Here is a 14,007-nt window from a genome sequence, read left to right on the forward strand (position 1 = left end):
TCTTTGAATATCATTTAGAAGTGTAACACATAAAGGGGAGATTTTACGGATGTCAACTTCTTTATAATGAGGATCATTTCGGAATATATACTTACTCCTTCATCTGGTGAATTCATGCTATGCAGCAGAGTACATATTTATATATGTAAGTAATAAGATAACAAAGGTGGAAACTAAACAAGGTAAGCCAACAGTTAATAAGCACTGTTATTACCCATATGGGCTCAAAAATGCAGTGTAATAACTTTTTGATATTTGCACAGTGTGCAATTAGTGATTCTCGAAGCTGATTGGTCAGTGGAACAAAGATCAATTTTCATTGGACAACGGAACTATTTTTTTCTCATCCCATTCATTCACAAGTCCACGCCTTTCCCTTCAGATGTTTTACGTGCTACAATCTCACTGATTCGAGATTTTTAAGACAAGACACATAGTTTCATATTCACAACATGATTTCACATTATCATTTTTTTCATTTATTTCACATGATTTTCATTTTACAGTAAAAACCAAAACTACGTCCCCGTTTGTAAACAAACATATGGCTGGCCATTTGATACCTGTCAAAGTAAATGACCCCGGAGATCTGACTGACATAAAAAGTTATTCGATAATTCAACCTCTGAACACATTTAATGTCTTTGTTGTCAAAACTGCATATGGCCAGATTGAAGTTCCAAGATTCAGATTGTGATGTTGCCAGAAACTGTCTCTAGGGCGCCAAGATCATCACCACCAAGTCCTGGTTTGCGTCTGTGTTAGAGGGCTTGCTGTTTGATGAATTTTTCGACACCCCGAATCCAAAAATCGGACTTTGTAATGTATAGACAGGTTTGCCTTTGTGAACGATGATGACATCGATAACTGCCAATGAAAATGAAAACACAATGAAAAAGACTAAACTTGTGAAGTTGACATGAACTTAGTTCACAAATGAAAAACACGAAAAATATGACTACTAACACTTTCAACGATGGTATGAGAATAATAAAAAATTCATTTTGCAACAACATTTAGACTTTCCGAAAGACATCATATAGATACACTATTTCGTACAATTTTGTAACGTTGTGTGAAGAAATAAGAACGTGACACTTTTTTATACAATGTATACGGTTTTCGTAACCGCGACGTCTGCAAAGTATGGCGCTGAGCGGTATGCAGGCTGACTGACGTCCGGAGACAATATGACTATGAGGTTAATGACACAGGAAAGGTGCAACTAAACATTATTATTTGCAAATGTATCATTTCGGCATGCACATCAGACAGTTCAGAATTCAGATCAAGGGTAGCATAGAGTGTTACCTTAGCGACATGATTACCAGCATCTGGTTGCGAAATCGATGCACTTTGCTAAATTCGGAGAGGTTTTGAAATCAAAACAAAAATAATTAATAAAAATACAAGGAAAAGAAAACTTACCCCAGCGAGCTGATCCTGTGTCCGACACTGAACTAAATGAACACCGTGAATGCGGACAGCTTAGCACCAAGTCTCCAGATACCGTGATTGTCTATCAACAGGTATTCGACCATTATGAATCACATCAAAATATCAACAAACTCCCGTCATCTGACTGTGTCCACTCCGCGTTTGACAAATCCTCATGAAATCCCACATGCACATGTTTCCAATCAGTGACACTTGTCTCAAATCACACACGATGTTCATTAACCTTGTCCGGATTAAACTGTAACGCCGGTTCTCTTGTCATTCCTGGTTTCGGCTGTCTCATATCTGGGTCAAGTCGGGTCATTCATTCCGACACTGTGACAGCAATCGTACTTTTCAAAGTTTACCTTCTTTTCGTAACTTTTCTCTAACAAACAAGACTTCTGTACATTCCGTCTATGTTGTTGTTATAGGTTTTGGCATTTTTGTCAAATGACACATAAAAAAATTGACAGGTTTTCCATGTTTCCTCTTCTCAATGTGAAATGCATGTATCTGCCGATGCACGACGGGGGCGTCTGTCAGTGACGAGATCTTGTCAAAACAAGCTTTGATTTCAAAACCTGATGAACCTTTTGGGAAACCTGTCTTCTTTATCAATGCTAGATAGTGTACGCTGTGTAAATCGGACAGAAATATAACTGCAATAATGTGATCTTTACATTTTTTTAACAGAACTATATTTTTCACGCGTAACAACACGTTAATTGAGTAATGCGGTTGGAATGAGTGGACAGCGTTTTTTCACACGCGGATTGATACAAAACAGCTGATTCTTGACAGTTGATTGTATTTTTCTTGAAACAGGTCTTTAATATGAATATGGGTAATAAATAGAATAACCCACTCGGTAAATTAATGTTTTAAGTTCCTCGCTAAAGCTCGGAACTTAAAACATTAATTTCACTCGTGACATATTTTTCGTAATCACTCGTACCGCGTAGGTTATTCTATAAATAGGTGACTGTCGCAAGCTGGTGGTAGACAGGACTTTGGTGGCTTGGTTCTTGATTATATGTTTGGAAATAGCGGATTTCAGGTCACGTCTGCCGTTCTTTGAGTCTGGTGTTGAGGGATCTGAGGGTACATCCAATGTATTGGTGGCCACAGTTGCAGGGGATCTGGTATATACATCCTCTACGGTTGGGACTTGCGCTGCTGGTGCCTCTGCCATTGGCTCGGAGACTGTTACCGGTTCAATTTGTACATTGCTAATCACCTATCAGAGCCAATTAAATGTTGGCTTCCTCTGTGAAGGTTCCACCTTTGTTATCTTGTTACTGTCTTGTTCTCACAGGTAAATATATATGTTCTCTGCGGGGAAGCAGTTATTTTGACATTTTTAGTTTGTTTCTTCGTATATTCTATAGGTCTTTACCAAACACACCCAGAACCAGTAATGATAGTTGTATGTGCATTTGTAGCATGTTTTATAAGTTTATGTTATAATTTAGAACTTGACCTTCAAAGTGACTTCAACACTGCCATCTCATCATAAGGCGTGTCGGCTCATTTTGAGATATCAAATAGCTTGGTTGATAATACTAATGATTCATTTCGGTTCTTTTTCCAATAATTGGAAAATGAAAATGGAGCAAAATATTTTGACTAATAACTCAATTTGTGAGAGGCTATAATTAAAAATGATAATAATAATTCCAGTCTATTAGAACTCAGTGGGACTATATGTTTGGGTTTCTCCACTTTTACAACAGAAAAGTGCATTTTGACTTATCTGCCACCAACCCATTTGACAACAACCACCATTTTCTAGTCTGTTGGATACAAAAACATAAGGAAAATCTAAGTTTGCTATGTTCTACTATGGGGAGGGGTATGAGGGTCTGGCCACTACTCTATAATGTGAACTCTGAAGTAATTACCCGACGCTTCATCTGTCACACCCTTTAGACAAAAGTTTGCATGTATATGGGCTGCGGTGCTCTTCCCCAACCAATTCCAGCTGAACTAAACTATCGTTGTCAAAGTAAGAGTAAATCAATTTGTTTTTTAGATATTGGGGACAGATCATTTGGTACATTGTCATACAATTAACCTTTAATACAAATTGAATAGCCTTCGGGGTCATTGGGTTCGTACCTGAGCCTGCTTAGTGCTGAATACCAGTAAGTGCATCGACTATTTGTTTGATTCATTGACAACTGAAAATGTTAAAAAATCGTCATCGTAAAACTTAACAGTTACCGATAGCGAACCGAACGACACGATCACGTATTATTTAAGATGAAAGCATTGGTAATTCCTGCTTGAGTTCCGTGTTGATGGCTGCCTTTGACGCTGGCGTCCGGTCAGAATTACTTGGATTAAGTTGCATAAAACAACACGTGTCTAAAATACTGTTAACTCTTTACCAATAAGCTGTATCGACTTGAAACTATTTTGTAAATGGTATTTGGCAAAAGAAACACAATGTCATGTCAGATATTTGATAATTGCACTGATATAGCGACATACATGCACGCGTGTGTGTTTGTGCTTGTACTAGCCAGGACTAATGCCGACTTCATAGTGCTATATCCCACTGAATACCATTTCGCTGTTTAACATGAATACACCTACTCAGACGCATTATACTGGCTCCGTGGCGACCAATTCTTGCTTTGGACCCTAAATGCTTCGGGGGGGGGGGGGGATTATGTTTCAAGGTATGTCAGCACCATACACGTGCTCGTGGGTTTCACCGAAGTGGTAAACGTCCTGCATCACTCCGTGCTTTCCTCACACATTAACCTGACACGCGGTGATATAACTGGAATACTGTTAAAAGCGGCGTTAAACCCAACTCATTCACACACATTAATGCTTTGTGCCAGGCAGGATAACAACAAGTATTATCTTTTAAAGATTTTCGTATATATGACGTGGCTGGTGATCGAACCCCTGACCTTCCGCTCTCCGGGAGGATACTCTATCCACTATACCGCGGAAGCGGCCCATGTCAAATGTACATAATATAATGAAAATTAATATATGTTCCATGTGAGAAGGGGTGGGCGTGGACAAGTGGTTGACGCTATACTTTCATCATAAGATGGATCCACTGATCGTAAGTTCCAGTCCTGGATGAGCTCCTATTCTGACCCGTCTCTGTGACGCATCTCTGTGCTCGCGGGTTCCACCAAAGAGATATTCTGAAATAATGCTAAAAGCAGCCTTAACCCACATTACTCACGTCAATTGATCCTGGTTATTGGGACTTTTCGACAATAAAATATCTTTAAGTTATAACCCAGTGTTTTTCTTCAGTGGTTATCCGTTGATATACCATGGAGATGGCACAAAGTAACCAATGGAGTGAAACATGCACAAACCACCTGTAAATACACGTATTCCGTGTTCTCTAAAACATTTTTGAAAAAGTAACTACTTTTGATATCCTGGTGTAACAAAAAGACCCTAATCATCAGACCCACTGTATGTGTATGATGCTATTTCATAAAACAGGAGGGGCGGTGGGGTAGCCTCGTTGTTAAAGCGTTCGCTCGCGACGCTGAAGACCCGGGTTCGATTCCCTACATGAGCACAATGTGTGAAGCCCATTTCTGGTGTGATATTGCTGGAATATTCCTAAAAGTGGCGTAAAATCACAATCCCTCACTTACTCATAAAACAGGAAGAATATGTAAACTATTGTCGGAACGCCGATGAAGACGAATATCACGCACGACCTATGCAGTTTCAGTTGGGATTGGTATAAAGTACTCAGCCAATATTATTTGTTATCAATTAATCTTTCAGTACCAATTCTAATGTTAACAAATAATTCCGAATTACTTAATGATTCAGCCTTGTATATTCAACGCGTGACGCGTTATGTATTGTAGAAAACATTTCACTTACAATATTGTGTCTCTACTCTATGGACCCAAGGCATCTCAATTCGTAAATTTTAATTGGGCAAAAGACCAAATTAAATACATTTTTGTATATCTGATGGGTATGAGTAATACTTGGTGTAAGCACGTATGGCTCGTTCAGTTTCGTTCATGTACATTACAAGTAATTCTATTTACTTTGAAAATACGCTAAGAATCGACATGCTCCTTGGTTCTTCCTTATAAAACATGGGGGCGGTCGGGTAGCCTAGTGGTTAAAGCGTTCGCTCGTCACGCAGAAGACCCGGGTTCGATTCCAGACATGGGTACAATATGTGAAGCCCATAACCCAGTGTTTTTCTTCAGTGGTTATCCCTTGATATACCATGGAGATGGCACAAAGTAACCAATGGAGTGAAACATGCACAGACCGCCTGTAAATACACGTATTCCGTGTTCTCAAAAACATTTCGTTTTTGAAAAGAAACAAAAAGACCCTAATTATCAGACCCACTGTATGTGTATTATGCTATTTCATAAGACAGGATTTGGTTTGATGTTTAACGCCGCACTCAGCAATATTCCAGCTATATGACGGCAGTCTGTAAATAATCGAGTCTGGACCAGACAATCCAGTGATTGACATCATGTGTATCGATCCACGCAATTGGGATCGATGACATGCATCAACCAAGTCAGCGAGCCTGACCATCCGATCCCGTTAGTCGCCTTTTACGACAAGCATAGTCATAAGACTATGGGGTGGGGTAGCCTCGTTGGTTAAAGCGTTTGCTCGCCACGCTGAAGACCCGGGTTCGATTCCCTACATGGGCACAATGTGTGAAGCCCATTTCTGGTGTGATATTGCTGGAATATTCCTAAAAGTGGCGTAAAATCACAATCCCTCACTTACTCATGAAACAGGAAGAATATGTAAACTATTGTCGGAACGCCGATGAAGACGAATATCACGCACGACCTATGCAGTTTCAGTTGGGATTGGTATAAAGTACTCAGCCAATATTATTTGTTATCAATTAATCTTTCAGTACCTATTCTAATGTTAACAAATAATTCCGAATTACTTAATGATACAGCCTTGTATATTCAACGCGTTCTGTATTGTAGAAAACATTTCACTTACAATATTGTGTCTCTACTCTATGGACCCAAGGCCTCTCAATTCGTAAATTTTAATTGGGCAAAAGACCAAATTAAATACATTTTTGTATATCTGATGGGTATGAGTAATACTTGGTGTAAGCACGTATGGCTCGTTCAGTTTCGTTCATGTACATTACAAGTAATTCTATTTACTTTGCTAAATATGCTAAGAATCGACATGCTCCTTGGTTCTTCCTTATAAAACATGGGGGCGGTCGGGTAGCCTAGTGGTTAAAGCGTTCGCTCGTCACGCAGAAGACCCGGGTTCGATTCCAGACATGGGTACAATATGTGAAGCCCATTTCTGGTGTCCCCCGTCGTGATGTTGCTGGAATATTGCTAAAAGCGGCGTAAAACCATACTCACTCACTATAAAAAATGACTAGAAATATGGACACCGGTTCCAATTGTATTACAATATCAGTCAGTGAGCTAGGTCTGGCGCTCCGTTAAAAAGTGTTTCCAGACGGGTTAGCCTGACGAGGATGGAAATACCGAAGGGAAGAATTTCGCTTAAACCGCCAGGGATATTGTGTTGACAGGCCAAAGATGGTACTCAGGGCGAATCTGGGATTCGAGGTACAACCAGCTGAACCTGTAACAAATAAAGAACGCAACTCTTCATAGCAAATTGTGGCGCCTTAGACCCTTTCGTCCATATTGTTATATCAAGTACGAACGTCAGCACAAAAAACTGTGTGGAAGTGTTGTCTTAAATATATATATGTAAACTTAGCCAAATCCATACTTCATGGTTGCAGGAACAAAGAGTTTTAAAAGACTGACATGGGTTGTCTTGCACAGCAAATTGAATATATCTATTAATTCCACATTTTACTCACAAACAAATATGATACAATGTGATTTAAGGTTAAACAAAGCAGATATAATATTCAAGGGTCGCGGGAATCTAATTTTTCTCCTACAAACATTCCGTCCTCTATGAGTGGGGAGTGACACCCCATATGTTCGCTGCCGTCCTGTTGAAACACCCAACAGAACCACGTGTCCCACCATCAACATAGCACATTACATACAAAGACATGATAAGTGACTGTTTCAAAAATCATATTTGTCATATTGTGAATTTTTAGACTGAATATCGGTCAGGATAGTATATCATGAACATGAATCAGACATGCTAGAAGACACAACACAACCCCGGCTGCAATTTGTAAAACCTTAAACGAAAAGATCTGGGAAAACATTAGAAACATACCACCCTTCTTCGCACATCTGTTTTTGGCAATCAACAGAAGGAAGGCACATCTTTCTTCCAGTTGTCTGTCGTCTCTAGACCAGGTACGCCTACAGCCTTGTAGTACAAACTTTTACTTAAAACGAGGTTATCACGTAGTTACCACATGATATTTTTGCTGATTGTGAAAATCTTCAACATATCAATATCTGTAGAGTAATGGTATGTCAATAGTGACCATCAGCGTCTGTGATATCAAATTCTGCAGATGGTCCTGTTGGTAGATATGTAATCGGATTTCCAGTGGGTGGTCACACAATTAGCACTGTTCCGGAATGTCGGACGCTACCCACATTATCGACGTTACTGAAAATCGACATGCATCTTTAATGTTTTGAAGCTCTGAGACTATATAAGTTTCAGCAATTGTCTGGAGGTACACAGTACATCAAGATGTCTCCACGTGCAGTGATCAGCTTGCTGGTGGTTTGCCTCTGTCTGGCCTCCACAGAAGGACGAGCATTCAAAGTAAGTGTAGTACACGGCAACTTATCTAACGATTGTCATGATTTACACATAAACTGTCTTACTGTCCTCTTCAGTACAACTTCAGTTGGTCGTCATTCAACTCAAAGTTTACAACTCTTAGTGACAAACAACAGTACGCCAGTTACAGAGAGCAAAACATACCACTCTGTCATGCAACGATAGATCACTGTAGAAATATAAAAGAATTGGATGCTACTTAACTTCTTTTGAGTAGATAATCTAGATCTCTATTGCAGAACGAGACACGTAATGTCATTGTTCACACTTATGTTTTATGTATAGTCGTGTTCGGCTAAAACGATCAAGAGTTCTGAGCTGTTGAAACTTTTAGAGCCATTTTTTACTAAAGGATATTTGGCAGTGTCATGAGATCATACTGAGGTTATCAAAAAGCCGTTGAATATACAAACCATACCGTTATGGAGGCTTCACATATCCACAGTCAATATGTATTATTTTTCTCCAACAGAATGAGAAAGCACGGTTGAAGCGACAAGCTGGAAGTAGTAAGTTCACAGCTTTAACGGCTTAAAAAATGAAAACGCAGCTAAATATGAAAAGCCATCAGATATCCCGAACTGTTTGGACTTATCTATGTATAACATTGATCGAGTTTTGATAGAAGTGTTGGTACAAGAACACTGCATGTTTCTTCCGAAGGTCGCAAGTCGCAAGTCGCAAGTGGTCCAAAATCTATGTTAGCAGTTACAAACCGTCAAAAGTTAACCGATTCCGGTTTCTACATTTCAATGTGGTTATTTCACACAAACAAAACTGAAAATGAAAAAAGGATATGAATTTTTAAATGATTTCAAGGTGTATATATTTCATTGAGTTTTGACCAATTAGTTCATAGTTTGAAGTTCATAGATATTTTGATGAATACAATATGTACCTCTATTATTACATCAAGTGTATATACATGAACGTGTTTATGATATCGGTCAACAGGGACTTGTCATTCATGGGTATTTTACCTGATGATGGACCTTGCAGTTGAAAGAGAGAACTAAGATCTTCATGAAGACCAGTACATGAATAGCATCATGCATCATTTTTTTAGATATCCTACCATAAAGCTTTTGAAAGTTTTACTGATGCCATGACTGTATTAACCCTGAAAAAAACAACCATTGAGCAAGAGTCGTATGACGCTCTTCGAAATCTTAGGAGAAAGAGCATGCTTGATTGTGAAATGGAGATAAACATTGTAATATTGCGCGCTCGTATCGTAGTATTGTGAATACTGAATTTGTATGCATATATCTAAATATAAAACAGATATAGCGGTTTCAATGGTATCTATTATTTCCTGCGCAGGTGAGCAAATCAGTGGAAGGTAATTGGTTATTTGACAATTATTCAAAGATATGAGATCGTTCATATACCTGAAACGTAAGTTATACTTTTTGGCAAAATTTCCGTGTTTTGATTTTGCCAATCCAAGCATAAATCCTGACTCGTATGCATAACAAACAGATGAGGTAATTTCGAGGACAACTGGTACCCATGGGGATGCCTACTTCTTGTCTACATTTCACACAGATATTATATACATGTATGAGGAAGTCCAACATTTCACAGTGAGATTCGGTTATGCATTTCCTAAGCCATGCTATATTTCCCTCTTTGTACGGATTTGTATGAATACATAAGACTTATTTCGAGTAATTTATGATATGACTGTATTCTGAATTGACGAGATGTCGTCGGCCATGTCCCATGCACTTCCAACAAATTGAATGACAACATGCAAACATACATGCTACAAGACTATTGAGCTGTCTTTCCCTGATAGAAGCCTATCTTTGTGATTTAAGGGGGTGTTCCCAGGAGCCATCGCAACTGCACCTTCTCTACCCGGGCTGACCATGGTATGATCCAGAGCCTGCCTGGTATAGGGGAGGACTACGAGAACAACCTCAACTGCAGCTACGTCTTCAATGTCCCCAGGAACAGCAGTATTCACTTCAACTTCACCACCTTCGACCTCGAGGGCGGTAATGGATGTCCCTTCGATTATGTTCAGATCAATGGTGGACGAAGATGGTGTGGAAGTACCATTAACGGGAGGCAAGGTAAGCTCAGAGAAGTGGTCAATATCAAATGAGAGTTCAACGTCGTAGTAACGCACTACATGAAATCAAAACCTTCACTAGATATTTATTTTTGTTTGGGTCTCTTGTCAATAGATTCCACTGTTTCTGTTACAGTGAACGGAACTGGTGAAGTTGTGCTGAGATTTGTCACCGACGGTTCAGTGACAAGCAGAGGTTTTGTGGCTCGCTTCAACATCAGGATGGGTACGATACACTTCTGAATGTGTGGCTATATCAAAGATATATGATCGAGTTCGTGAGTTCGTCAAAACGTTGTCAGAAGATTTACCATTTAATAACAAACTTCTGAATACGAAGATCATTGAAGATATGTGTTTTGTCATCTCATGACTCATTACTGTGTGTATGTATTCACATACAAGTTATACTGGAGTCGTTTTATCTTTTTTCCTTTAAATTTTTACTTTATTTAAGAAAATGGAACATCTCCGAACACAACAGTCGCACCAGCCAACACGACCGTCGCACCAAGCAATACCACCGTCGCACCAGGCAACACCACCGTCGCACCAGGCAACACCACCGTCGCACCAAGCAACACGACGGTCGCACCAGGCAACACCACCATCGCACCAGGCAACACGACCGTCGCAACAAGCAACACGACCGTCGCACCAAGCAACACCACCGTCGCACCAGGCAACACGACCGTCGCACCAGGCAACACCACCGTCGCACCAGGCAACACCACCGTCGCACCAAGCAACACCACCGTCGCACCAAGCAACACCACCGTCGCACCAGGCAACACCACTGTCGCACCAGGCAACACTACCGTCTCACCAAGCAACACGACGGTCGCACCAGGCAATACGACCGTCGCACCAAGCAACACGACCATCGCACCAGGCAACACCACCGTTGCACCAAGCAACACCACCGTCGCACCAAGCAACACCACCGTCGCACCAGGCAACACCACCGTCGCACCAGGCAACACCACCGTCGCACCAAGCAACACGACCGTCGCACCAGGCAATACGACCGTCGCACAAAGCAACACGACAGTCGCACAAAGCAACACAACCGTTGAACCTTCCGACGAAAAAACATATGGTAGGTCATTGTCATCTTACACACAAATAATGCCTTCATCTGTAAAGGAAATTCATCGTCTAAATATGTGGAGCTTTGATGGACAGGTTTAACTGTTAAATAGATAGTTGATGGGGGCAGTGGGATCTTCTAAATATGTTCGTTCACGTCGCTTATAAGATGAAGAGGAATTTGGTTTCAGCAACTGAAATATTAAAAAGGAACAAATTGTTGAACAAAAGCCACCCGCTATGTTATGATTTTCTAAATGCATATTATTTGCATTTTCCTACAAACACGGGACAAAGTTTCATTCCTTGAACTTCTTTATGGAAGCTTGAAGTCATACGGTTCCAGGACAATAATATTATGATCATAAACAACCCGTGAGTCATGTAAACGTTTTTTGTGTGTTTTTAATAATTATTTATACTTTCATAATAATTTCCATATTTCTGACACAGGATTTGGGCCTTGGGTCAATATATTCAACACATTGTGACTCGTTATGTGTTATTTTTAGAGGAAAGAAACTTGCAGTTCTGCCTTCTGTTGTGCTGTTACATGCATGAAGTCAACTTTATTTAGAGTTGCACAAGGAAAACATAGATGACAAGAGCAAGGGTTTGTCCCCAAAGTTACTTCATTTGAGTGTTGGCAAACGTGTACAATGATGCAAGTTCCCATCTCTCATTGCAGCATGCAACTACGACACTGCCTCCCTGGAAGGCAGAATATCTCTGGCAACTGATATTGATGGTTTCTACGCAAACAACGAAGAGTGCAGCATCAATCTATATTCACCTGCTCTTCCCCACGTGACCACGGTCAACTTCACACGCTTTGATGTTGAATATAATAGCAACTGTCGTTACGACAGCCTGTCAGTGAGGCTTGGAAACAACACCATCGACACACTATGTGGAAACAACAGAAGTCCCTTCGTGAAGCAATGTAAGCACACTGCAAGTGTTAATATCAATGTTAACACAGGTACATTACTACATTTATGCATGTGTCTTCTGATATCGTCTTTTAGCATATGCATATTTGTGTCCCCCACCCTGATATTGGTATACTTGAGATGACAGAAACAAGATTTTTCACATCACTTTTATAAATTCAACTCCTGTTTTCTGATAAAGATTTCTATAATCCAGACTCTAACGCAGAGCAACTCCTCGCCATGAAATTCGTCAGTGATTCGAGTGTTTCGGGTCTCGGTTTCGCATTCGACTACCAGACTGAAGTAGGCAAGTACAACCTTCGCATCACATACGTAATCAGTGATTATTATTAAGACATTTACATTAACGTATATTTATCATTGTATCATGCCCCAGAGGCCATTCAGATGAACAAATATTGTGATCATTTTAAATGAATTGTTGGGACGAACTTTCAAGTTGATTTCATATCAGCCAAATAGGCGAATATCACCTCACAAGCATTATTCCGTTTTCCTCCTTGGCATTGCACTTTTAATAACCCAAAGCCCTCATTAACAGGCGAGACACTTGTTTGACCCAGAGATCCCAAGCTCAGTATCGTGTGGTCAATGACACTAAACTAAGGACATGAAACTACTTTTAGGGTGTTCTGTCTTTTTATCGAATTCAGAGTACTGTAATGCTGTGATCAATGGTACATCCGGGTCATTCGCAACCCCCCCTGGTGGCTACAGTCCCAACATGGCATGCACATACACCATCAACACCCCCATGCCAGCTGAACTCCACTTCACCTTCGAGGAATTTGACATTGAGAGTGCAAGCAGATGCATGTACGACGCCGTCACCATGGGCGAAGACAGACTGTGTGGAAGCAACCCCGGCAGCAAGACATACCGTGAGTGTAGCTCACTTTCCACCTCTATAATTTATGTTACATGCTTATCATTTCTGCTTCCGTGATCTTGAAACAACTGATGAACAAGAAACACTAAAATAGAAACAGTTTTAGTACCTTTGAAGTATTTTGAAATTTAAAATAAAAAGCTAAACCTAGCATACTTTCACATATGAATTTCTTTCTGTAAAACCTTTCTGTAAAAATTAGTACTTCCAGTAACTTTATGTTTATTGCTCCTCAGAATCTGATGGAACCTTTGTGATCACCTTCACATCTGACGGCTCCGTGCAAAGGGAAGGTTTCTACATGTCCTTCACATCATCGCCAGGTGAGCTTCGCACATATACTAGTAAACAATATGGATCCGGTAATACAAGTATATTTGTATGGAAGTGCCCATAAATTTAAGTCTAAAATATTATTTAACCAATTTCTTTGTTTCTAAAAACGTAAGCATAAAACTATCTTTACAAATTGTGGAATCCACAATCAAATTTATCATATTTGATGTGGTTTTTTTTGTAAACAAGATACACTGACACATACTTTTTAACTGATATTCCTATTTTCTTTTACGCAGTGGCATAAACAGGCTGACCTACACCGCGAGATCTAGTTGACAACAATATGAGTAAATAAACTCCATGTGCTCTATATTTATAGTTCATCTCATTATTTCAGTGAGTTAATGACGCTTTGAACTGTATATTAACTCATCACGACGTCTTTCGTCTAAAAGCTGCAATTTGCTATGCAGAGTTGTGAACATTTGTTGCACTAGAGACCGCTGATCGTC

The 14,007-nt window shown here is 39.9% G+C and overlaps 1 protein-coding gene across 1 annotated transcript; it reads left to right on the top strand.

The window, feature by feature from the left end:
* The first annotated feature begins 8,109 nt into the window (after positions 1 to 8,109).
* On the top strand, positions 8,110 to 13,799 carry LOC139472988 (autotransporter adhesin BpaC-like). The gene is made up of 10 exons (XM_071255486.1): positions 8,110 to 8,184; positions 8,675 to 8,711; positions 10,026 to 10,283; positions 10,419 to 10,508; positions 10,740 to 11,381; positions 12,060 to 12,314; positions 12,521 to 12,613; positions 12,981 to 13,208; positions 13,453 to 13,539; positions 13,792 to 13,799. The coding sequence occupies exons 1-10, from the start codon at positions 8,110 to 8,112 to the stop codon at positions 13,797 to 13,799; spliced, it is 1,773 nt and encodes a 590-aa protein (XP_071111587.1).
* The last annotated feature ends 208 nt before the right edge of the window (positions 13,800 to 14,007 follow it).

The sequence above is a fragment of the Haliotis cracherodii genome, unplaced genomic scaffold (assembly GCF_022045235.1).
Source record: "Haliotis cracherodii isolate W230 unplaced genomic scaffold, xgHalCrac1.p SCAF_26, whole genome shotgun sequence".
NCBI classification, from domain to species: domain Eukaryota; kingdom Metazoa; phylum Mollusca; class Gastropoda; order Lepetellida; family Haliotidae; genus Haliotis; species Haliotis cracherodii.

Excerpts from the sequence above, each read along its gene's own strand:
- LOC139472988 (XM_071255486.1), top strand. The coding sequence starts at position 8,110 with ATGTCTCCACGTGCAGTGATCAGCTTGCTGGTGGTTTGCCTCTGTCTG. Across the intron at positions 8,185-8,674 it reads CAGAAGGACGAGCATTCAAA|AATGAGAAAGCACGGTTGAA; the intron begins GTAAGTGTAGTA and ends TTTCTCCAACAG. Across the intron at positions 12,614-12,980 it reads CGACTACCAGACTGAAGTAG|AGTACTGTAATGCTGTGATC; the intron begins GCAAGTACAACC and ends TATCGAATTCAG.